Source organism: Chamaea fasciata, unplaced genomic scaffold, assembly GCF_029207755.1.
Source record: "Chamaea fasciata isolate MVZ Bird 193981 ecotype frontalis unplaced genomic scaffold, bChaFas1.0.hap1 SCAF_23, whole genome shotgun sequence".
NCBI lineage: Eukaryota > Metazoa > Chordata > Aves > Passeriformes > Sylviidae > Chamaea > Chamaea fasciata.
The window spans coordinates 1,837,736-1,863,308 of NW_027094108.1; the positions used below are offsets into that span (position 1 = coordinate 1,837,736).

Here is a 25,573-nt window from a genome sequence, read left to right on the forward strand (position 1 = left end):
CATCTGGGTTTCCCTGTGCTCCCCTTTTCTGGAAGCCTCTGTCTCATCTTTCCCATTCCCAGCATTTGGATTAGGAGCTGACTTCCAGGGAAATCCCACTCTTTATCCCAGATAACCACAGCAGTGGGTTTCTCTGTGCTCCCCTTTTCTTTTCTACTTCCCTATCATCTTTCCCATGCCAAAATGCTGGATCAGGGGCCGATTTTCAAGGAAAATCCCAGATAACCACAGCGATGGGTTTCTCTGTGCTCTCCTTTTCTGATTCCCAGGGAAACCCGGGATAACCCCAGCCCCGAGCTGATTCCCAGGGAAACCCGGGATAACCCCAGCCCCGAGCTGATTCCCAGGGAAACCCGGGATAACTCCAAGGCCGCGCCCCCCTCACGGCCCTTAGCAACGCCCCTCACTCCCGTTGCTAGGCGGAAGCGCCGCCCGCCCCGTTTGTCCCTCCCGGCGCTCCGTCCCCTGCACAACCCTCCCGCCCCTCCCTCCTTTTTTATCCAATCAAACCCCACACGCGGCGCGTCTCCTCCAATCAGCGCGCGGCGCGGAGCCCCCGCCGGCCAATGGGAGGCCGGCCCGCCCCGCGGCGCATGCGCGCGGCCCGCGGCGCGTCCCCCGCGTGGAGCCGCCGCCGCCGCCGCCGCCGCCGCCCTCATGTCGTGGCTGTTCGGGCTGAACCGCGGCGCCGCCCCGGGCGGCGGCGGGGACGCGGCACCGCCGGGCACCGGGACGGGCGCGGGCGGCGGGGCCGGCCTCTCGCTGCCGCCTAGCCCCGGTGGTGCTGGTGCTGCTGCTGCTGGGGATCGTCAGACGCCCAAGGACAAATGGAGCAACTTCGACCCCACGGGCCTGGAGCGCGCGGCCAAGGCAGCGAGGGAGCTGGACGCGTCCCGTGCGTGAGGGGACGGGGCGGGAGAGCGCGGCAGGGGCTGGGGGTGTGGGGAAAGGCGGGTGGCAGGGCAGGGAGAGGGCGCTGCTCCGGGCGGCCCGGCCGTGGGACGCGGGGAAAGGGCAGGAAGCGGAGCCCGGGAAATTCCAGCTGGATGTGAGGGGAACGGAGAGCGGAGAGGGCGTGGGATGTCCCTCAGTGGGATATTCCAGATCTGTGCGGACACAGACAGCTGTCCTGTGCTCTGGGATGACCCTGCTGGAACAGATAAAGCTCCTGGGGCCCTTCAGCCTCAGCCACGGTGTCAAACCTCGTGTCCTGTCGGGTCCCAGCTGAGCCGGGCAGCCTCCGGCTCCTGCCCTGCTCTCCTGGGGTCACCATGCCCGGTCAGGGACCTCTGACTGCTTCCTGCGTGGTTTGAGAGACACCAGAGCATCTTCGTAACATCACAGATTCCCAGAAATGTTTGGGTTGGAAAAGAGCCTTAAAGCCCGTCCACTGCCCCCTACCCTGGCCAGGGACATTCCCACATTTCTCTCCCAGATTTCTCCAGCCTGGCCTCGGTTGGATCTTTTCCCACAGGTGTGCTGAGAAGTTTCATAATCCTTTATCCACGGGAGGGTTGAATGTTTCGTTGCAGAGCTGGGCTCCAGGCAGGGCACAGCTGGAACAGGATGGATTGGACACTCTGAGCACCTTCTTTGCTGTGAAAAGACCTCTCTCACTGTCCATAATCTCTTCCCACCCTCCAGGCCATGCAAAAGATGCTCTGAGCCTTGCCCAGATGCAGGAGCAGACCTTACAGCTGGAGCAGCAAGCCAAACTGAAGGTGTGTTTGGAATTCCTCAGGCTGGAACTCCTCAGGCAGCTGGCAGGTTTGGGAGGGACAAAAGTTAAAATGTTTCCTCTGCAGAGGATGAGGAGTTTTCCTTTCTTTCTTTCCTTTCTGCAGCTTCAGCAAGTTGTGGTTATTTGCCTTTAGGGGGAAAAAAATAGTGATTCTGGAGGGTGAAGTTTGAACTAATTTGGCCTATTCTGACACGTATTTTGTGGCTTTGATTAAAAGTTCCATGTCCTGAGTGGTTTTGTAACTCCTGGAGTTACAAACTGCTGTTTTTGGGGAATGACAAGGAGTTTCTGTGGGGAACTGTAGAGTAGCTGGGTGAAGGACAGACTTCTGTTCCTCTTGTCAAGGAATTTAAGGATTGTTGGGTATTGGTTGGTCTCTTGGATTTTTAAATTTGTGTTTAATCCCAAAGTGATTAATTATGCCACTTCTCACAATCGTTTTATCACCATATTTAAAACTTCTTGTGTCCACGGTCATCTTTTAAGGGCACCACTCTGATCCCAGAGGGATTTCATGGGATATAATTCTCAGTAGAACTTCTCACCAGGGTGTTCTGTTAATTTCTGATTAATAAATTCTCTGATTGGTTCCCCAGGAGTACGAGGCTGCCATAGAGCAGCTGAAGAACGAGCAGATCCGGGTGCAGGCAGAAGAGAGAAGGAAAACACTCAATGAAGAAACCAAACAGCATCAAGCAGTAAGGGAATGAGGGGGAAGCCAAGTGAGGGGAGACCTTGTTTGTGTCTTCCCTTAGAGAAAAGGCAATGATGCATTAATTATCCCTTTCATTATCCCTTTAATTAATTATCCCTCTTTGTGGGCAGCCAGAGGTCTGGGGGTGTTCACAGGCTGTTCTGTCCTGGGTTTGTGATGTTGAGCTGCATTTTTAGTCCTCTTGGACTTCTGTTCCCAAGTTCTTCAACATCCAGAGGTGGCAGCAGTTTCTCTCATTCTGTGTTTTTGGGGATTTTCCCAAAGGGTTTTTCAGGGAAGTGTTGAGGAATACTGGTTTATCAGCTGTGTGTGTGTTAGCCTGGACAGTGAAATGACTCTGAAGTTACTTTGATATCAGTTTTAAATAGCTTGAAACCCTATTTCTTCTGACTTAAACAGGAAAAATATCTTAAGAGGAGAAGTGATGCAAATCTGAGTAGTTGTGAGCAGTGTTGGTTTGTTGTCACTTGAGTCACTGACGTGCCAACAGGGGAAATAAAGGCTGGCCTTTATGTCAAAAGCTAAATCATGGTGATTTCTTCCTCTGAGAGCACAGGAGATGAGGGAATTGATTCATTGATGGATTATCCAGCTTGGGAAGTTTGCTGGAACTGTTTATTTGGCACAGGGAGCTTTTACCCTGGCAGAGTTTGGACTTTGAGCGGGGCTGGCCCAGGAAGCAGCTGCACACTCAGCCGCCCTCAGGGGTTGGTTCTTCACCTCCTGCTGCCCACAGGGCATCATCTGAAGTCACAGGGTCATTTCAAATCACAGCCAGCTCAATCTGGGTTTATTCCATGATTTTTTTTACTGTTGCTGAGGAGATAATTCCCAGTTCTGTTCTGCTGTCCCTGTGTTGGGAATAGAGAATGATGTCACCCCCTGACACAGAGTCCTCCCTGCTGCTGGATGTGGATCCTCAGCCCACTTCCAGCTCAGTGGAGATGACTTGGGTTTATTTGGAGTTCCAGTGGAAAACTGATAAGAGGAATTAATGAGGGGCGAGTAAATCTTTTATCAAAACCAGAGCCCAGCAGCACATCCTGACATTCTATTGCTGGCAGTCACCAGTCCTGATAAGGTGGTTTAGAACATGAAAACCTTGTTTTTCCCACTGAAGTCTCCTTTTCTGGGCCAAGAAACACTTGCTCTTTGTTTTGACGTCTGTGATCCCTAAAGATGAAGTCAGACTGTGGAGATTTCTAAACCTCTGTAGAGATTTCTCAGCCCAGAGGAGTTTTTGGTGCTGACTGAGGATATTTTCCTCCGTTCACATTCAAATCCAGGATAATTTTTTGTTTATGTGGATTTTCCTGTTTTACTTATTTTTTTTCCTCCTGAACCTCATTTCCCTGAGGACCAGGCTGTTTTTTAACTGCCTAATCTGTGTATTTCTCTTTTGCTTTTTGAAGAGAGCCCAGTACCAGGACAAACTGGCCCGGCAGCGCTACGACGAGCAGATGAGACAGCAGGTAGGGTGGATTCCTGCTCTGATCCAGCTGGGAATGGGCTGGGAACCTTCTTAAATAAATCCAGGAGGTGCTCTGGAGCTGTGCCCTGTCCTGCTGGCCAGGTGGCTGCTGCTGGGCACAGTTTATCTGTATTATCTGCTCAGCATCAGCAGGGCTGGCCTGGCACATCAAAGGCTGGGCGTTAGGACAAAGCAGCAGCTTGGATTTAGGAGGATAAATCTGGGAGATGGGGAGAAGAAAACACACTTCAAGCTGAGCAGCAGCTTCTTGAAAATATTTGCAGCACTTAAATTTATATTTGATGGAGTTCTTACAACATCAACATCTCTTCTCCTGTCATCTCTCCCTGTAGCAACTTGCTAATGAGGAAAGTCTGAGGAAGCAGGAGGAATCTGTGCAGAAGCAGGAGGCCATGAGGCGAGGTGAGTGTTCTGTTCAGCTGCTCAGGGTGTGAGGCCACGTGGAGTCCTCGTGCTGATCTTTGTGCTGTGTTTGATGTCAGATTGGCAAGAGCAGGTAGATCCCAGCAGGGATAAAATCACCAGTTCCTTCAAAGGTTGGTTTTAGAAAGGGCTGCTCTCCTAAACATCTACCCTGTCCCTCCTGGATTTCCCAGTGAACTGTCAGCATCTCCTGATAGAGTAACTGAAATTCTGATTTCACACTGGAACAACCCAAAATAGAACCAGTTTTGAGGAGGGGAGAGGAACAAAACATCTGAAAGGAGTGGTTGAATCTGTGTCACCTCGTCTCCATTCGGTCTCCTGGAGAAAACAAAGAAGTTGCAGTGTGAAACTGGCTTAGTTTCTTTTTGTTGTTGGGAATTGCCAGAATTCCCGGGTTTGCAGAGCTCCCCTGGGGTGCAAGCCTCAGAAATGTTGAGGCAATTTGTGTCAGACTGAACAGGATGGGAAGGTCGGTTTGCTCTGAGCCCAGATGTGGACAGCTGTGCTGCCATCCACTGAGGGAAGTGTAGCCTGAACAAAACAGCTCAGTGGTGAAACCCTGTAGGGTTAGGTTATTTAACTCCTGGATTTCTCATTCATTCTCGTTTCACACAATTCCGTATTTGAAATAACAAAACTTCCAAAATCCCGCTTGGAACCGGCAGCTCCATTTTGCTTCCCTTCACAGTGACTTCCCTGAGGTTTTCCTGCTCCCTGGCATTAAGCCGCCCAAAAACCTGACCTCTCTGCTGTCTCTTTTTTGAACCCCAGCCACCGTGGAGAAGGAGATGGAGCTGCGGCACAAGAACGAGATGCTGCGGGTGGAGGCGGAGGCGCGGGCGCGCGCCAAGGCCGAGCGCGAGAACGCCGACATCATCCGCGAGCAGATCCGCCTCAAGGCCGCCGAGCACCGCCAGACCGTGCTCGAGTCCCTCAAGTGGGTGCAGGAGGGGCTGGGGCTTCTCCACCTCTGGGCCAGCACGTGGGAGAACCTGGGGTTTATTCCTTTGGTGCTTCTACAAGTGTTTCTCAGCACGTGGGAGAACCTGGGGTTTGTTCCTCTGAGGAATTTCAGCCTGCCGTTTCTCCAATTGTGTCCCCACACGTGGGAGAACCTGGAGTTCATTCCTCTGATGCTTCTCCACGTGTGTCCCAGCACATGGGAGAACCCGGGGTTCATTCCTCTGGTGCTTCTCCACGTGTGTCCCAGCACATGGGAGAACCCGGGGTTCATTCCTCTGGTGCTTCTCCCAGTGGATTCCCACACGTGGGAGAACCTGGGCTTTTTTCCTCTGGTGCTTCTCCAAGCGTGTCCCCACGTGTGGGAGAACGTGGAGTTTGTTCTCTGAGGAATTTCAGCCTGGTGCTTCTCCAGGTGTGTCCCAGTACATGTGGGAGAACCTGGGATTTGTTCCTGTGAGGAATTTCATCCTGCTGTTTCTCCAATTGTATCCCCACATGTGGGAGAACCTGGAGTTTATTCCTCTGGTGCTTCTCCGAGTGTGTTTTCCCAGAGTGTGGGAGAACCTGGCGTTTATTCCTCTGAGGAATTTCAGTGTTGTGCACCCCGGTGTGAGCTCTCTCACTTGTCTCACTACATTGTCACCCGAATGGCACCCAGGGACATTTACAGTAATTCCAGTTTTCTCACAGGTTATTTCAAGCCTTGTCCTCTAGTCCTGCAGCTCAGTAATTCTGGGAACCCCTCAGTTCTTTCAGTTCCCCTCAGTTCTTTCAGAGCATCCACCACAAAGGTAGGAAGCAGTTTGGCTCCACAGGGGGTGAGTGTTTAGGTTTGGAATTGGTTAATTTTAGGTCTTTTGAGATTTTGAACAGAAAAAGCTTTAAATACCTACAGTTCAGCAGAAATAATACATTAAAGAAATAAATTGATACCATCTTAAAGCCAGATGCTTTTTTTGGACTTATTCCCAGCTCAGGTGTAGGCATCAGATGACTATAAATATATTTTCCATGCTTGTTCATGTTCCAAATTTGAGGTGAGCCCTAAGCTTTGTCTCGTTCTGAAGAAGATTATCAACTTAAATTTTAAAGACTTTCAGATTGTATTAATCGATTCAGTCTTTGAAATCCCTTTCTCTCCTTTCTTTCCTTGCTGTTTTGTTTTTGCCACAGGACAGCTGGGATGCTCTTTGGGGAAGGATTCCGTGCTTTTGTAACAGACTGGGATAAAGTCACAGCCACGGTAAGGTTGGGATATCTGTCAGTAACTTCCAGAAAAGCCTGTCTGGAAATGTGTGTTAAACTCCTGCTTGTGTCACAGCTTTGGATCTAATTTTGGTGTAGCCTAGAGAGCACTTAGAGAACTCCTTTATGTGCTAAATAAATTGATTTAAAGCATCTTTTCACAGGACAAAAGAGCTTGGCAATGGGATCCTGGGGACATAAAGTTGTTTCTCAGTGTAATACAAGCAAACAGCAGTGAAAATACGTTTTTGGTGGCGTGGCTGGTTAAAATAGAAATTTTGCTTTAAATCAGTCAGCACCATCTGCTCCACCCTCTGATTTTATACACACAGGCTGATACAAAACATCCTTTGCCTGAGAGCACTGGGGAGAACAAGACAAGCTTTTAGTGGCTCCTTTTGTCATCTGTACCTGGGGTGTCTGCAGCATTCAGAGCCTTTTGTAGATCAATGCTTTGAGCTGTGCATTCACTTGACCCAGATACCAGTTTCCTGTATTATGGTCATTTTTGCTTCTGACATGCTCTTCTTTTGTGAATTTGGGACGTTTAGATTAAAAAAAAAAAAAAATAAAAAGGTAAGTGTATTTTTGGAAAGGGGATAACGCAGCTGGAACTCGTATTTTCTGTTGCTTTGAAAATTTTGAAATTACTATCAGGTAAGAACCAGTCAGTTATTTTAAGATTCTTGTAAATGAAGCCTGGGTTTTCAAGCCAAGCAGAGCCCCAGAAGTTCAACTTCAGATTTTTTTGGTTCATTGTGGTTTTAGTGTAATTCACTTTTTTTACTGGTCAGAGACCCATTCCTTTGCTTGATACTTTATGACAAATAGGCAGGCCCTGTCATCAGACTGGTTTTTTGAGTTGGCTGTTGGGTTCTTGTTTGGTACAAGAACTCAGCTTTAAAGCTCTGTCTCTCTTGTGACATGAACATCAGCGAGGTCCAAAAAAGTCTGAGAAGATCACATCCGATCCATCCAGGCAGAGGGAACTTTGCTCTGTGCTGGATCTAAGTCTGGGTCTGAGAGAGCATGAAATCATGGCACTGTTTTTAGAAGGAGGCTACTAAAAAGGTGAAATCTGTTCAGTGTTCTGTATTCTGAGCTGAACTGGGTGTGGGGATCCCTCACTCTTGGCATCCTGGAACTCACAGTTCTGATCCCTTCGTGTTTCCACCCAGAGCAGAAGTGATGTCACACGTTTTCAGCAGAGTGAGAGCGAGCAGATGGTGCCTCATGGTTTATTGAACAGTGCCACCCGTGTTGTCCTTGAGGCTTTTGACCCTGATCTGTACTTGCAGGAGAAGTCAGCTTATTTTTAAAAGCAATTGCTGCAGTTTGCTCTTTTCTCTGATATAAATTATTGGCATCAGCTTTAAGCTGACTCCTGAGTCTGGAATCTTTCTGCTTCACTGGCAGATCGATGGGAATGTCTCATTTTGTGGGGTTTCTGAAAGAGCAGCCCAGTGATGGTAATTCCCATTCCCATGATGGTTTTGGCTTTGTTGCTCCTCTGGAGTCCCCAGTTCCCTCTTGTGTTGGGGCTGGCACAGCTGCCACCTTTAGCAGATATTTCTTTTTGTTCCCCACTGTGCCCTGCTTTGGTGGCAAGCCACAATTCAGCTGTTTCACCTTGGCATCTTAAATTCAACTTCCATTTTCTGGTGTGGTGAGGGGCATCCTGGGCTGTTTTATCTTCTTTACTCAACTGAGTGATCTTAATTGTTAGTAATCTAATTGTTTTACCTTAATTACTCAATTGAAAATCTGGACAGCCCCACACATTTTGGGCAGGATGGACTTTTGGAGTCAGGACTAAATGCTTCACTTGTGCTTCCTCTGCCTTTTGCTGTGCAAGAGCAATCAGTGAGCAGTGAGACCTTGACTGTCTGAGCAAGGGATAAAACACCTTACCAAAAATAAACCCCTCCTGGTCAGCACTTGTCCTGAATCTTAATTCCCCACCACAGGACAGGCAAAGCACTGCCTTGCCAAGTATTTTTTACTAATCTTTCCCCTTTTTTTTTTGCAGGTGGCAGGCCTGACCCTGCTGGCAGTGGGGGTTTATTCTGCCAAAAATGCCACGGCTGTAGCAGGGCGTTACATAGAGGCAAGGCTGGGCAAACCCTCCCTGGTGAGGGAAACCTCCAGGATCACTGTGCTGGAGGCTCTCAAACATCCCATCAAGGTAAAACTCAGCTTTATTTCTGTGTTACACTCAGCTAAAGTCAGGCTGGGATTGTCAGTGGGTCTGAATAAATGAAATATTGGAGATAGGATGGATGGGCTGAGCACACTGGCTCTGAAACATCCCGTCAAGGTAAAATTCAACTTTGTTCAAAACTCAGGCTGGGATTGTCAGTGGGTCTGAATAAACGGAATATTGGAAGTGTTGTGGATGGGCTGAGCCCACCGTAAGATGTTTCAGTCCAAGTGAATTGTCAGAATGTGGGGTTTTTTTCCTACCTGTGAGTAACTGAATTTGTCCTCTCAAGGTCGGTAAACGTCTCACCAGCAAGGCTCAGGATGCCCTTGAAGGAGTTGTTCTCAGTGTGAGTACTCTGTTTTCCTGTCTTGGGCTGTGAAGGATGACTTTAAATTCTAATTAAGAGCTGTTGGTTCCCTTAACTCACTTCTAAAGCTGTAATTCCAGCAGTTTCGGAGTCACAGCACTCTTGGGACACTGAGACCATAAATAAGCTCCTGTGTTCAGTGTGACATGCATTAAGCAGCCTTTTTTCACCTTTTTTTTTCCTCTGTGAAAAGCAGTTGGAAATCTTAGTTCAGCCCTTGTTCTGGTGCAGTTTCCTCTCTGCAGTCAGCACGTTAAGATGCAGAATTCCACTTGTGCCAGCTGAAGTTAAGGATTCCTGAAGCCAGACCTGCTTCTAAGCCAAAAAAAAAATCTAAATATTGTGAACATTTGCCCACCCTGAGATTGGTCCTTGACTTGCTAATTAGTGCTGCTTCTGTACATTTCCTTCTGAATTTGATTCCTGGTTATCAGGCAAATTTAAGAGCTGCTTGAAGCTGCTGAGAGAAAATGCTCCTGCAGGAATATCTCTCTCCCAGTACCCCCAAATGCAGTAGTGATAAAAATACGGGTTTATGACTTGAGAAGGAATGAGCACTGCAAAGAGTTGCTTTATGTTTTGACATATCCCTCCCAGGGCATCCATTAGGAAGTGAACATTTAGGTGTTATCTGTTCCTAGAGTAGTCACTGCACTGCTTCCTGCACTGCCGCTTTTCCTTACGAAACAATTGTAGCCAGAATTGTGGACAGAAAATCGAGTAAATCCTCACATAGGACAGGAAATGACCTTGGTGTGGAGTCATGAGCAGATGAAGTTAAGCCTTAAAAGCTTGAGCCTGGAGTGCTGCCTCCTTCCTGCAGGTACTGCTCTGGGAACCTGGTAGGTGCAGCTCTTTTGGGACTTTTCTGCTCCTTACAGTTAACTCTTTTCCTTGCAGCCCCATCTGGAAGCACGTGTGAGGGACATTGCCATAGCAACGAGGAACACAAAAAAGAACAAAAGCCTGTACAGGAATATTCTGATGTATGGTCCCCCTGGCACTGGAAAAACTCTCTTTGCCAAGGTAAAAAAAAAAAAAAAAAAAAAAAAAAACCAAAAAAACCCCTGCCAAGATTCTGCCAACCTGCACTTTGCAAAGTGTTCTGAAAATTCCAGGGCTTGGGAAGCCTCCCTGGGCTGAAATCTATTTGCTGGAGTGTTGCATAAACATTTTGTTTCTGTTGGGGAGGGAGGGAAAGGGCAGCCTGCCTGCCTCAGCTCTGAATCAGTGCAGCCACTTGGATTCTGGTGCTGAGAGGAGCCTTTCCATCTGGAAAAGGCCTTTGGCAACTGGGATTTGTGGGAATCACAGCAGCAGCCACTTCCTACCCACCACTGCTGTTGCTGACAGTCCCAGAGCACAGACAGCCGTGGCTCCATGTGCAGAGGCACTGCCAGGGTGACTTTTACATGGGTTTGAGTCAGAATTTGATTCTTTTTTCCATGCTTGTTCACAAGACCTGACGTTTCATCAGCTTTTAAACAGTGGCAAATTTGACAAACTGTTGCAAGTTGATTTTTTTTTCCCCCCTATCCTTTTTCCCCCTCTATCAATACATTAAACCCAGTAATGTTCTGGGAGAATGGCACCTACTGAATTTCTAAAGGCGTCTAGTTTGGGTTTCTAAAGCCAACAGAGAGGGACAGAAATGAAAAAAAAAAAATAAACAATACACAAGTTAAAATTGCCACTAAGTGATAAAGAACATAAAGAAGCCAATACCTCCCCTTTCCAAATAACCACACTGACTGGACTGAGCTGCTTTAATTCCCTCTTCATCCTCCATGGCCTTGCAGTGGAAGGAAGGGATTAATTTGCTGGGTTTTGTTTCATTCCAGAAATTAGCTGTGCACTCAGGCATGGATTATGCCATCATGACAGGAGGGGACGTGGCCCCCATGGGCAGGGAAGGGGTCACAGCCATGCACAAACTCTTTGACTGGGCCAACACCAGCAGGAGAGGGTAAGCTGAGCTTTTATTCAATCCTCAAGTTGGGTTTTTGCTCAAAAAAAAAACCAACAAAACCCTCACCACAACTGTGTAGTTCAGCCCCCCCAGTCGCTGTTATCGAGGTAACACTGAGCAAACACAGACTCTCCTGAAGTTTTCCTGGAATGGGTAAATCCTTGTTAATTAGTAATATTTAAAAAAGCTGAAAAGCCTTTGCTTTTCTGTTCTCACAAACCCCTTTTTACACCTTTTACACCTTCGGTTTTACTGAACTTTTCCAGATCAGTCGTGACTTGATTGTCTGATCTCACCAAGCAGGAGGAGACTTCCTGCCCACTTGAAAGCTGGGACAAATTTCCTTCAGGGTGATTAATGATCTGACAGTAATTAGAAGATTTGGCACAAATCAGGTGTTCGCACTCTGGATGTTCCCTGTTGCAACTGCTCAGATTTTAAACACTGGGAGTGTTCAGATCCAGCTTCTTGTTTGCTTTTGATTCTCAATAGAAGGAGTGAATTACAAGAAATAAAAGAGGATAAGGAGGAGGCAGATGCTGAGGCGTAAAAATCACAAACACAAAAAAGAACTTTTGCCTTTTCAGTCACCTTTAAAAGCAAATTTTTATCTGCAGAGAATCCTCACGTTGAGGCTGAATCTTGGCTCCCTCATTCTGTAGGAGTGTGTAGCTCATTTGCTCCTACCAATGTAAATGGATTTTTGCAGTGCAGAGGTAGCTGAAGAGTTGTTTGTCCAAGCAGGATGGTAAAATTCAATATTGAGCTTTCAGGGGGTGTCACTTTGGGTTTTGTGCTGGTTTGATCTCAGCTCTGTAAATGTGGCTGCCCAGTGATTTATGTGTTCTCTGATTGCTTCAGATGGACATTATCTTGCAGTGTCGCTTTTAATCCCTGCTTCATTCATCACCTAAATCTTTCCATTTCCCCTTACAAAGAAAAAAAAAAAAAAGCAGGGAAATGTCCTGAAGATTTAAATTTTTAAGCTTCTATCCTGAGGAGCTATAGAAGGGAAGGCATTAGAATTTAAGTGGGCTTAGAATTTAAGTGAGAAGTTGGAAGAGATGTGAGGACGCTCAGCTGGGGGCTTCCATTAAGGAATTCTTTTGCAGCGCTGCCTGGGTCTGAATTTCTCTGCCCTGCTGAAAATTTCTGTTCATTTCAGCTTCCTACACTTCCTGATCAAAGCTTACATGTGTCCAGAGAATCAATATTCTCAACTCCAGCAGCACTGAAGTATTTAAGCATCTTTAATTCTGGATATCCACCTGTCCTAGCTGTTGCCTTTATTAGCTGGGATTGTGACAACAGACACTTCTCTGCAGAGAATATTTGGGAGAAGCTGGGGCTGGGTGGAAGATGTTAATGGGCCTGAAATCTCCTGGAAGACAGCTGGTTTTGAAGCTGGGCAAGGAGGTAATACAAGCTGTGACAGCTTTATGAGCAACCTGGTTCTGTTATTGATAAACATCTTTACAGGCTCAGTCCCTTGGGAAGAGCACTGCCCTTGGGTTAGGAGTGAATTTATTTTGGTGAATAATTCATGGGCTTTATTAATTCACTTCTCCACAGGTAGTAAAACCATTACATTGGTGCTGCTGTGGTTTGGAGAGGGAAAAGCTCACAAAATAACAAAAGCTGGCTGAGGAGAGGACTCTGGTTGGAGGTTCTCAGAGTGGCATAAGGAGGAAAAATGGCAGGGAGGTGTCACTGTCACCAAGATTTCTGTGTTGTGCCCTTGCACACATCTCTCCAAAGAGGAGGGAATGCTGCAATAGCACTCTCAGACTTCAGCAGGTCTAAATTTCAAATATCCCCTGCAGCTTGGCAGTCACATCCAGCCCTAAACTCTGCCCATGAAAACTCCCATCTAGATTTAAAAATCCAGAGGAGTTTAAGGTCACATCCCTTTGTCTTGCTTCAATCTGCTTCTGAACAGCAGGAAACAGAACTCCAGAGGCCTGGGGGCAGATTTCTGGCCTGAGGTGTGTGACATTTAATCCATTTTTCAGCTGCTGGGCTGGGCCAGGTGCTCACCACGGACGGGTCGGTGCAGCTTAGCTGCGAAACGCTGCCCGAGGAAATGCTGCTGCTTGTGCAACCCTTTGTGTGCTCCCAGCTGTGGGTGCCTGGCAGTGGGGCAGGAGGAGGCTGGAGCCACCTGAGCCTCACTCACCTGCGTCCTGTTACTGTGTAGTGTTTTCCTTTCGCAGCCTCCTGCTGTTCGTGGACGAGGCGGACGCGTTCCTGAGGAAAAGGGCGACAGTAAGTGCTTGGTGTGTGTGTGTGTGTGCTCCTGCTGCAGGGCCAGCCAGCAGCCTCCTGCCCCCTCATTGTCTGCCTTCAGCCGGCAAAAAAAATCAAAGCTGGCAGGTGCCTCAGTGCTGAGCTGGTGGCAGAGACAAGAGATCAGCGTTTTATGGAGCGGAATGAGTGTCTCCAGTGAGAATTCCTGCCTGAGAAAGATGGGTGGTGATGCCACGATCGTTTTTTTGCCTTTTAAATATCTCTTGTGTATTCTCAACATCCTTGATTCCTTAACTCTAATGTCTTGACATAGTCCTAATATTCTATTAGGCCAAAAGAACCCAAACATCCTAAAAGCCTCGCCATTAAAAACCAGAAAACCCTACGGAACCTTAAAAAAACCAAGTCCCCTCTAAAAACATCCTATAAATTAAAATTTAGTTAAAATTTATAAACCCATCTAAGGGAAAATACTTTAAAGAAATATCACGCTATTCATTCAAACCCCTCATCAAAACATCTTTATTAAATATGCTAATTTACAAAATCTTGAATATTGTACATGTGCTGTCCCATGAATGTACTTTTCACTCTGTTCCACCTTGCACCATAAAAATCCTTACTAAATACCAGGATAAAAACCCTTTATCTCTTTAGTCTTAATTTTAAGACCAGGGAAAAGGCATCAGGGGCCCAGTCTTGTTGGGGGTTTTGCAGCAGGAAAACAGGAAGGAAAGAGGTTTATACTGAAGGTTGTTCTTGCTGGTACCTTGCAGGGTTTGGGCTTTGTCCCCACAGATATTTGTCTTTGAAAGCTTCCATTGCAAAACTGCTTTTTGCTACATGAACGAAGTTACAGCAGCATCTTCCCCTGTAGGAATAATTTGTGTTTCCAAAGTCAGTCACCACATTGTACACCCAGTCTGGAGCTGCTACTCCAATCCCAGTTGTGTATTTAAAGAGCTCTCCAGGTGGTTGCTTTGAATGTGTGAGTGAATCCTTTGCTTATTTTCCTGGAAGTATCACACTGAACTTCCCAGCTCAAATAGCAGGGAAAACCACCTGGGCCAGTGGCCGGAGCATTGGCTTTGAAACCAAGCAAGTCACTGGAGGAGTGTGGATAAATCTCAGATTAAAAAAAAATAAATTGATTTTTTTTTTCCTCCAAGGTGTTACGGAGCTTTGGGTTCTGCTGTAATGCACGTGCTTGACAACAACAGAATTCCGCTTCCCTTTGAACAGAATTCCCTTTGTCCGTAATGCTGCTTAAAGCTGTGACCTGTCTGCAGTCCCTCAGCAGCTGATCCTCCTCTGGGTTTTTTCTTTGCAGGAGAAAATCAGTGAAGATCTCAGAGCGACTTTAAATGCATTTCTGCACAGAACGGGGCAGCACAGCAACAAGTGAGTATCCACTTTCGGCTGCTGCTATTTCCCTGGGTTGAGGAAAGTCTTTAAAGGGTCTCTGGTGTCCAAATGGAAGTTGGAAATGATCTGTGCTGCTGAGGGATTGAAAAAAAATCTGCAGAGAATATCAGTTTATGTGCTGAATGTAGCTTGGTCCTCCTTCAACTTTACCTGGCACTTGGAAATCAGAACAGCAGGAATTTTTTTTTTCCTGAAACTGGGGTTGTATTTGGACGTCTCGAGTGTCTTGATGTTGATATTTTCTTTCTTGGTCAGTGACTGTTTATACGAGAGCCCAGGAAAATCACTACCACAAAAATTCAGAGTTCATCCTGGCTGGGTGCTTCGTGTTCCCTGGAAAAACGCTTGAGTGCTGCTTGTTCCTCTGCAGTGACCTCTTCCCATCTTGTGCTTGTGTGGGCAGGAACTCTGAGGCAGATGAGTTCCCATCTGACTCCATTTCTTTCCCTCTGACTCCTTGTGGGATCCCAGAGCTGTTCCCTCCTGGCTGAGCAGGGCTGAGGTGACAGAGTGGCAATGTCACTGTCCCCCACCCCTGCTCGCTTTGTCACCTCCGTGGGAACTCCCTGCACAGCCCTGCTCACTTCAGCCAAAGCCATTTCCTGGCTGTCATAATAGAGAGGTGACCTTTCCTCCACCTTTCTCAAATAATATTTGATTTTTTTTTTTGGTGTGAACTTTACTTAGTTGTTAAAACTCCTTTCACAATTGAGCCAACAAGGAAAGTTGTCTCTGGCTTTATGCGGGGAAAAGTGAGGATTTTAATGATGAGCTCCCCTCAGTGGCGCTGGAATGAAAGACTTTTTAAGTAACCTCGTGACATTGAAATAAATATCCTGAAAGGTCACTGTTCCAGGACATTTTCCTGTCCTTGGGGTCTCTTGAACTTGGTGGAACCAGTGCAGCTGGAACTGATAATTGCTTGTGTGTAGCTTCTCTGTCCCAGAGGTGCCTGGGAAGAGGTGTTTTTCCAAAAGAAATAAATTGCTAGAAAGCAAAGTGTTGATCCTGGAATAACCTTGGTTTCCCCCTTTGGGAAGAGAGCAAATCTCTTCTGAAATGATCCGTGGAGTTGCTCTGTAAAGCTGTGTTCAGTGTAATTATTATTATTATTTATTGATATTTGCGAGAATAAACACAATAAATATTTGTCCTGCAAATCAGGGACAGGCAGGGGATGGTTCTTTCTTTCCCCTGATGTGAAATTGCCTTGGGAGAGCTCTGGGGGTGATTTTTGGGTGCTGGGGATGCTCTGCCTCCCCTCAGCAGAGCCGAGCTCTCTTTGCAATAAGCTCTCACGTTGAATTGAGGCCCGATTTCAGCTGTGAGCTATTTGAGGACACTGAACATGCCCTGGTGATTCATGCACTGCTTTTTTACTTCTGAGCAGCCTTATTGCTGCTCTGGGCAAGGAGCAGTCCTGCATCCATGAGTGGGAGCTCACTGGAATGGGTGTAATGGGCCGTGTAAATGGGGCTGCTTCGGTGAGACCCTGAGGAGAGCTCTTCCTTCAGCGGGGAATTGGCACCAGGATTGGGAATTGCTGCCTTTAAACTTCCCCAAAAATCATCTTGTTAGGGCAGCTGGCTGGCTGCACATCAGCCTGCATGGCAAGCCTTAATCCAGGCTCGTGTTTCTGCGAGTCTTTGTTGGTAGAAAAGCCAAAAGGAAAGTCTTGTCTTGGCCAAGTTATCTCCAGAAATGACAGCAGAGAACACGGCCCCTTGTAGCCAATGATTCAACCAGACAGCAAGAACATCAATATTCCAATAGCTGTGCTTAAAAGCCCATTTCAAATTATTAGGCACTATTAAACTGGTGACATCAATTAAAGCATTAAAGTATTGGCACGGGGAAGAAGCATCATTACAAAGCAATAAAAGAAAAGAAGGGTTTCCAGCTCCAAAATACAGCAGGACCTGGAGCAGCACATCTGGATCATGGAGCAGAGCTTGCTCTGCACACATCAGACCATTCTAAACAGCCCAAAACACATTTCAGTGCAGTGCTTGAGGTGCTGTTAAAGCCATTTCTAAGGAATCCAGGTTTTTTTCCAGCTGATGAAACATTTTCAGTCCCAACCAACGGCAGCTCCCGACGTTCAGACTTAGTTCATCGATTTTTATTTTTATGACTTTGTCAGTCTATCCTTTTTTTTTTTCTTTTCTTCTTTTTTTTTTTTTTTTTTTTTTTTTTCCCTAATTCCAGGTTTATGCTTGTTTTAGCAAGCAACCAGCCTGAGCAGTTTGACTGGGCCATCAATGACAGGATAGATGAGATGGTGAACTTCGACCTGCCCCAGCTGGAGGAGCGCGAGCGGCTCGTCAGGATGTATTTCGACCAGCACGTCCTGAAGCCAGCCACGGAGGGCAAACAGTGGGTACCCCTCACAACTCCCCCACCCTGGAGAATTCTCTTTCTCTTCTTGCTTTTCCTCATCCTTTTTCCTGTGCATTCTGCCTATAAACCCACTTCCAACAAGCAGCACAAGAGTTGGGAGATGCCTCTCGTTGGGATGCCGTCCCAGATTTTTATTGTTGTGCCCTTAAAATTCAGGAGGCAGTAATGCCAGCAGGAAGCTGTTGGGAACTCCTGTGGCGCGGCTGCACATCAACCAGAACATTGTTCTGCCTTTCAGGAGGTTGAAGCTGGCCCAGTTTGATTATGGCAAGAAGTGCTCAGAGATTGCCAGGCTGACCGAGGGCATGTCCGGCCGGGAGATCTCCCAGCTTGCTGTGGCGTGGCAGGTGAGTGGGGCTGCCCCCTTTTCCCCCTCTTTTTCCCCCCCTTTTCCCCCCCTTTTCCCCCCCTTTCCCGAAGGTTTGAGGGGTTAATTCTGGAGTCTCAGATCATCTCCCCCTGTGAAAGTCTGGTTTGTCCATGGGGTGGTACCAGAGCTCTGCTGGCTCTGGGGTGGGTGTTGGGATATCACCACAATTCCTCATCCCATGAAGAGGAACAGTTTGGATAATCCCTAGTGAGGGAATCCCTTATGAGATTTAAGTAAATCAGGTGAGTTTGGAGTGACTTCGGGCAGCCCATGCTGGCCACACTCATGGTCCAGCTCAGGAAGCTCAGCAGAAGGAGGTGCCTGATGTTGTTGCCCTCATTAGGGCACTAAACCATCCTCCTTCCCTCCTTTGTTCCAAACCCAAGTGCAACTTGAACTATTAAAGAAACAAAATCAACTGGAATTGGAGCTGAAAAAACCCAGATATTTCTCCCATAGATAGAAACAAGAAATGCAGTCACTTGGAGTACAACCATTCACATGCCTAGCAAGCTTTAGTGTTGTCTCTTTTTGTTTTGGGGGTTTTTTTTAAATCAGGTTTTCACCTTGTTTTGTCACAGCTGCCAGTTTCTTACTGGATTGTGTATTTCCATAAACTAACCTAGAAGTATCAACTGAAGGAATGTGCTCCAATTTGTGTGTCATGTAACCTACACATGTCAGCTTCCTTTCAGGGATTGTAAAAACAAAGTGGCTTTTTGTTTAGTTCTTAAATTTTTAATTTAGTTTAGCAGCTCACAAACATCTTACCAAGTTTGTGCATCTCATTCCTTCTACTACTGGTTTTCCCCCTTTTAAGGGATGGAAATATTTATCCTTTCTAGTATAAATTAATTTTAATTGCAGCAGTCATGAGCTGAGGTCCAGTTTGAGTGCTGCTAATTCTTGTTTTATTCCTTGGTAGCACACAGCTGGTTAATTTTCCTGTATAATTTTTGTGATACTGAATCATATTTCAAAACGTGTGCTGTCATCTGCCCCACGTCTGTGAAAGGCTTTGCTGCCAACTATTTCCTGTAATAAGAAGTTGTGATGAATGATCTTTTGCTTTTTTATCACCCCTTATCAGCAAGTTTGTCATTACTCCCCAGGAATGACCTCAGCTTTTATCATTTATCCTTTTAAGTGCTGGTGAAGGGAGGAAAAAAAGGTGGGGGTGACTAATTTTCCCTGACAGCTCCTTAAAAATGTACCTCGTGCTGCCGGCACTATTAACAAGGTTTGATGTAGAATTTGCAGCAGGAAGTTGTGCTCGTGAAACACTCAAAGGGCTTAAAAAAAAAACCACGCAGGAGAGGGTGGGGAGAAATCTTTGAGTTGGTTGGATACAGCAAGAAGCTTCATCTGTGTTCAAATCGAAGTTTAAATCAAAGGGATCTCGTTTCTTGTTGGTCAAGAAGGGGAGTGGGATGTGCAAGGGTCAGTGAGCAGCCCAGGGACTGGACATGAGGGTATCCAGGGTAAGAATTGTCCTGAACACTGCCCTGGGAGCTCTTTTTCAGTCACTTGTGATGCCTGAGGATTTCAGCTTTCCTATTTTTCATAAATTTGTAATCCCGCAATTCTTTAGTGCAGAGCTCTGAACTCCATGTACAGTGTGAGCTGCTGTATTCACATCTTAATTTTCAGACAAAACAATTCCTCTCCTGGCCTGAGGATCAGGGACACCTCACTGCCTCAAGCCCTGAGAAATGTAAATAAAAATGAGTCGAGGGGCAGCAAACTTGGGGTAAATTCCTTCATTACCTGTAAGTGGAGAATTAACCCCCAATCGGCAAACGGACCAAACTTATAAAAGTGTGAAAACCCATGACCCGTGGTCCGTTTTTGGGCAAGGAATTTGGAATTGTGACCCACTGGAGCTGCTGTTTCTGCCAGCTCTGACCACTGACCTTGGCAGGACGTGTCCCCCTTGCCTTTGGGGTTTTTTTTTCCCCTTGTGAAGCCCCTCAGCAGCTTTGGGGAAAAGCCCCTCTCCAGGCCACGCGTGTTTTACTCAGCCCCAGCTGATCTCCTGGGTGCTGTTGGTGTTTTAGGCTCTGTTTTAGCACCGGTGACTCCTTTGTGGCTGCCCCAGTGCTCTGCACTCTCAGGGAAGGTTTAAGGCTGCAGTTACCAAGCCTTTCTGGCAGTGTTTTCCTGCCTTCCTGCTCTCCTTCCCGTGGTGCTGGTGCACCCCTGTGGATGGCTGTGCTCTGAACTGGGTCAGGGAGCTGAGCGGAGTTAAAAATAGCCTGGCAAGACCAGTTAACTGCATAGCTACAGTGTTCAGGGGAGCTGGGGGCTGCAGGAACCAGGATCAGACTCCAGAAAATCCATTCCAGGCTTCCCAAATCCTTATCAGGCTTCCCTCAGCTGGATGCAGCAGCTGCAGGATGCTTATGTACTACAGACACTCTCTGTTTCTTACATCTCACATCAATATATCATTTTTTTGGTCTTTTAATTCCCTTTTAACTCAAGGCGGGAAATAATCTGATTACAGAATATCCTGAGCTGGGGGAAAAAAAAAAAAAAAAAACAAAACCCACAGGGATCATCCAGGGGTGAAACCCCACAATCCCACCCTGTGCCTGATGTGAGCAGCCCCTCCCTGAATGCACACCTGAGCCTTGATCCTGTGCACAGGAAGGTGTTTGTGGGACCCCGAGGGGAGCTGGGAGGAATCCTCAGCAGCTCTGGGATCGTCCTCCCTTCCCAGAACTGCATCCCACAGATGGTTTGGGGAAATCCTGAAGCATCACAGGCATCAGCTCTTCCCTGGGACAGCAGCAGTGGGCACTCTGTGCTGTGCCCTTGCCGTCAGTTCCCACGAGGATTCTGCTGCCAGTGCTGCCTTTAAAAAGCCGTCTCAGTTAAACTGAGCAATAGCTGCAGCTTTCAGAGGCTTAACTCCACCGTAAACTGGATTTGAGATGGATTGGCTGTCACGTACATGAAGTTTTTAGCCCGCTGCTCTTTCAGTCTGGCTTCTGTCTGTCCTGAATTTACCAACAGGAAGAAAAAAAAAAAAAATAAGATGCAGAAAAGCCAAGAGTGTAACCTCTAGCACTGGGAAAAATATTGCTGTCTGGCACAGCTAACAGTGTGCGTGCTAGAAATCCATTTTAATCTCTCCTGCAGAAGACTGAGCATTCCCTTTTGTCCTTGTGCTTTTCCATTGCCCTTTATGGCTCCAGCACGGACTGAGATGCATTTTCACCTTAAAAATTCCCCTCAGCTCTCTGTTTATAGCCGTGTGCACACTCCCCCCAGCACTGTACTCAAACCTGGCTGATGTGCTTTAGATAAAATGTCAAAACCAAAAAGCAACCTTTCACTATTCCAAGCTGTAATCTTGGGAAATTGTTTTGGCAGCATTTCAGGAGAATTCCCAGGAGTTTTGTGTCCCAGTGTGAGCTTCCTGTCATTTCTTTGCCTTTAATGCCACTGACATAAATGCTTTTTTTTTTTCCTTTTTTCTTTTTTTTTGCTCCCTGAACCTTGTTTATACTTTAAAAATAGCTCTTGTATTTTTATGGGGGATTTTTTTTTTTTAATCAGGCTATTTTCATTATAAATGGGATTCCGATGATACAGAGGAGTCTGGCCAGGTTAAAATAAACCACGAGTCTTGGCTGAAATGAAGCATGAGGTCATTTGGGCTGGACTTGTCATCTGTTCCATCCCCCACCAAACAAATTCATTTCATAATTGGACTTGAGGGCTAAAACGGGAATTGCTGCACTGGAGAAAATGGGTTAAAATCTGTCCATGCAGGAGGCAGAGGTATGAATATAAATGAAGCTTAGTACCATTTTTATGTGTGTGCAAGCTACTCCCAGAAGGGGCAGCTGCTTCTCCCATTTGCTTTCTTGACAGCGAGGGCCTAAGGCTTTCTAAAAATAGAAAGTCATTGAGAAAATCAACAGAGCATGAACTGCACAGCTTTGCAGGAGGTTCCACACTGGGCTGGCTGGGCTGTGCAGTGGCAGGCAAGGCGTCCTTCCCCTCTGAGCTCTGCAAGCACAAAAATTCATCCCAGCAAAATGGGGTTTTTTATCATTTTAAAACACCCCACCGGGGCTGCACTGAGAGTCCTGCAATAAAAAATAAAAAAATGTTAAAAGGAGGTGAGCAAGGTCTGAACAAAACCTTTCCAGTGCTGCCCTTTTTTTTTGCAGAGGGGACGGGAGGGCTTGGGAGAGGTGCTGTGGGAATATTTGGCGGGTCATGGAAGCAGAAGTGGCCGCCTCAGGTGCTGAGGATCCTGCTCAGGCAGCACAAGAGCCTTTGTGCAGAGAGAATTCTCTGTTTCCAGACCTGCTCCTTCTCTGCACTCCCTCCCCCAGGCCAGTGTTTACTCCTGGTTTGAAGCAGAAGCTCCAGCCTGACTTGGCAGTGCTGCCTGGAGGAAGGATTTGATGCTGCTTGCAGGAAAAGCCAGCACCTGCCAGCTCTGGTGGCTTCTGCAAGTGACACCTTAGGTGGTTTAACCAGCTCTCCCCCCCCAAAAAAAAGGGCTGGAAAGTAGGTTAGAGGAACCTAAAAACCAACCTGGGTAACCTTTTGCTCATTTCTGGAAATAATTACTCCTCCTTCAGTGAGGAAACAGGCTCAGGTAACACTGTGGTGACAGCAGAGCAACAGCTCATCCTGGGCTTTGTCCTCTGCCCCACGGGCATCCCGGGGCGCTGGAGGTGGAGAAGGGTCACACCTGAGGTTGTTTCTGTGCTGCTTTCGCCGCCAGCCTCGTTTCTTGCTGGAACTGATGTTTTTGCACCATCAATAATTGATGGGAGCCTGTGTGTGACGCCTCAGAGCCACACTGCAGTGAAATCAGAGTTAATGTTCCTCAGCGGCATGCGGGACGGGAGGGTTGGCAGTGTGACCTGGGGACAAGTTTGGGGCTCTTAGGGCCAGGGTGGCTCTGGGGAGCTGCAGGGTACAAATCTGGGGCCGTGGGGAGCTGCAGGATGGCTGTGGGGAGCTGCAGGGTGCAAATTTGGGGCTCTTAGGGCCAGGATGGCTGTGGGGAGCTGCAGGGTACAAGTTTGGGGCCGTGGGGAGCTGCAGGGTACAAATTTGGGGCTCTTAGGGCCAGGACGGCCGTGGGGAGCTGCAGGGTACAAATTTGGGGCTCTTAGGGCCAGGACGGCTGTGGGGAGCTGCAGGGTGCAAATTTGGGGCTCTTAGGGCCAGGGTGGCTCTGGGGAGCTGCAGGGTACAAATTTGGGGCTCTTAGGGCCAGGGTGGCTGTGGGGAGCTGTAGGGTACAAGTTTGGGGCTGTGGGGAGCTGCAGGGTACAAGTTTGGGGCTCTTAGGGCCAGGGTGGCTCTGGGGAGCTGCAGGGTACAAATCTGGGGCCGTGGGGAGCTGCAGGGTACAAATTTGGGGCTCTTAGGGCCAGGGTGGCTCTGGGGAGCTGCAGGGTACAAGTTTGGGGCTGTGGGGAGCTCCCCCCCCTCATCCCAAGCTCCCTCATCCCCTGAGCATGGCACGGAACCTCACACAGGAGCACTTGCAGAGGGAGGAACCAGATTTAGAAATCTGCAGCTCGGGGGCTGCTCTGTTACCTTGGAGATGGGTGCAGCTGACAGCACAAGCATCCTTCCCCTGCTCCCAGGCTGTGCTGGCATCTGCAGGATGGCCGGGCTGAGCCCCAGCTGTCCTGTGTGTCCCCTGCACAGGGGACATCCCTCTGCTGGGTGCCTCACAGGCCTGTTCCCCCTGTGGGCTGTTGGGTGTGGGCTATTTTCCCCGAGGAGCACGTTTGGGCTGCCTCTCGCAGCTCCAGGAGTTTGCCAGCAGGATTGGGGAGGGAAGGGAAGGTCCTGTGGGCATTTGGGGGCCGACACAGCACAGGGGTGATGCAGGGGGACATTCCTGAGGGGCTGCATGGGGAGAGGAGGATCAGTGCGCATTAAACACCGTTTTCGAGGCACCACGTTGCCTCTGTTCCCCCCGACATCCAAACCAGAGCTCAAAGAATTTTCTGTAGCCTCGGGTGGAGTCGTTCCATCACCCTCCCTGCACCCACCTCTCTTCACCTTACTGGCTTCACTTGTGCAGCTCTTTGAGAGCAAGAGAGGAGATTTAAACGAGTCAAGTGTGAGGCCTTTTTCCTTCTGAAAACAGAAACAGGGGCTTTGATTCCCGGGAACTCCAGAGGTGAGCCGAGCCGCTCGTTGCAATGAGAGCGTTGTGGGGGAGATCGTGCATGGAGAAGAGAACAGCAGGGAGGGAGCAGCCTGAGCTGTCCCCTGATCCCAGGAAATGCCATCCCTGGGCTGTCCTGAGGTGTCCTTGTCCCCACAGGCAGCAGCCTACGCCTCGGAGGACGGGGTGCTCACCGAGGCCATGATGGACGCCCGCGTGGCCGACGCGGTGCAGCAGCACCGGCAGAAGATGGAGTGGCTGAAAACGGAAGGTGCCGAAGCCAGCAAAGAGACTGACAGGAACCCCCTGCTGCCTTTCCCCAAAGGGACGCCCGTGTGAGAGAAAGCCTGCGAGGCTCCACGTGAGGAGGGAGAAGCTTGGGAGGGGCTCCTGGGCAAAGGTTTGGTGGGATCAGGTGTGGAGAGCAGCCCTCGGGGCCAGGGAGGGGCTGCTGCTGCTGCCAAGGGCCTCTCGTGGTTTCAAACAGCACCAGAAAAACAAAAGTGGTTTCAGTGAGGCAGAAGCAACTGAATTAAAGGACCTCTTGCTGAAATACCAGTGCCTGTGTTGGTCTCTGTGGCCTGTCCTGCTGGAGGGGCACAAACCCCAAATCCTTGTGAGCTGTTTCTGCAGCACCAGGGGCCTGTGGGGACCCAGGGCTTGTCCAAGCCCGACTCTCCCGTACGTGTAGATTTGTAGGGTTTGTGCTCCAGCAGAGGCATTTGTCACCATTGCGCCCGGACCCTGCCCGTGACACAGCTCCTTGCTCCCATCCCTGGAGTTGCCTTTCACAGTCTCAGAGGAATTTTTTCTTACAAAAGTGGATTTGGAGGGGGGGCTTCACTGGTTGAGCTGAAATCAGCACGGGTGGTCTGAGAGCAGCCCCACGTGTTTTTCCCCCCAAGTAAACCAGTTTTCTCTGTGAAGAGATCACTTTGGGGCACACAAGATGCTGCGTGCTCTGAACAGAGAGATGAGTGGGGTTGGTTTGCTCCCACTGCTGCCATCCAGCTGCTCTTGCAACACGAGTTTTCTTGCTGCGCTTCTGGAACAGCTGAGGAAAATGTGCCATTGTCAAGCCCTGAACACGAGCCTGTCTTGATGAGATGACATTTGTTCTTCTTCTGTGCACATGAGAGACAGGTTAGAAAATCTCCTGATTGTTTTTTTTTTCTGCCTTTGAACTGGATTTGAACTCTGTGCTCTGCTCTGAGGCCTCCTCTGTAGCTACACAGCACAAGCACGCTGGCCTGACCTAAATCTGTGCCCTTGAGTACCTTGCTGAGCTGTTTTCCTCACACAGGAGCTGACACCAGCCCCACTGTCCATTCCAGGGCTGGCTCAGCTCTGAGCTCTTCCCTGGCAGGAGCTGGTGAGCTCAGGGGCAGAGCCCTGTCCTTGTGGGACACCAGGAAATAATTCCTGAGCCTGCAAACCTTCCCTGCCCGGGCTGCCAGCATCCCCCGCAACAATTCCCTGGGATTTTCCCCTGGCAGAATGCGAAGAGGAACCTCAGGAGCTGCTCTTTTGGCGAGGTGCCCTCTGCCACTCACCTGGTGCCAGGTGCGTTGCTGTGGCCTTGCGGGGGGGAATCTCTGCACAACCAAACCACACGTTAGATGTTCAGGATGACTAAAATCAACTCAAACCCCGCTTTCATCCCTTCCCTTTCAGCCTAGGTGTAGTTGTCCTTCAGCCCCCTGCTCAGGATTAGCTATTCCAGGCTTTCCCAGTTTTTACTGGAATTATTTCTGTCAAGCCCCAGGAGATGGGAGCTGAGCACTGCTCAACCCCCCTGCTAAGGGATGATGTGAGGGAGCTCTGCTGCTGTGATTCCAGTCCCTAATTGT

General features: G+C 48.3%; 1 protein-coding gene across 1 annotated transcript; it reads left to right on the forward strand.

Annotated features, from left to right (window-relative positions):
- The first annotated feature begins 636 nt into the window (after window positions 1-636).
- On the forward strand, window positions 637-24,281 carry ATAD3A (ATPase family AAA domain containing 3A). The gene is made up of 16 exons (XM_066202997.1): window positions 637-895; window positions 1,645-1,721; window positions 2,338-2,439; window positions 3,869-3,928; window positions 4,281-4,350; window positions 5,146-5,311; window positions 6,511-6,580; window positions 8,612-8,767; window positions 9,075-9,131; window positions 10,053-10,178; window positions 10,994-11,118; window positions 13,335-13,386; window positions 14,699-14,769; window positions 17,002-17,169; window positions 17,432-17,540; window positions 23,883-24,281. The coding sequence occupies exons 1-16, from the start codon at window positions 658-660 to the stop codon at window positions 24,060-24,062; spliced, it is 1,827 nt and encodes a 608-aa protein (XP_066059094.1). The 5' UTR covers window positions 637-657; the 3' UTR covers window positions 24,063-24,281.
- Window positions 24,282-25,573: the final 1,292 nt, after the last annotated feature.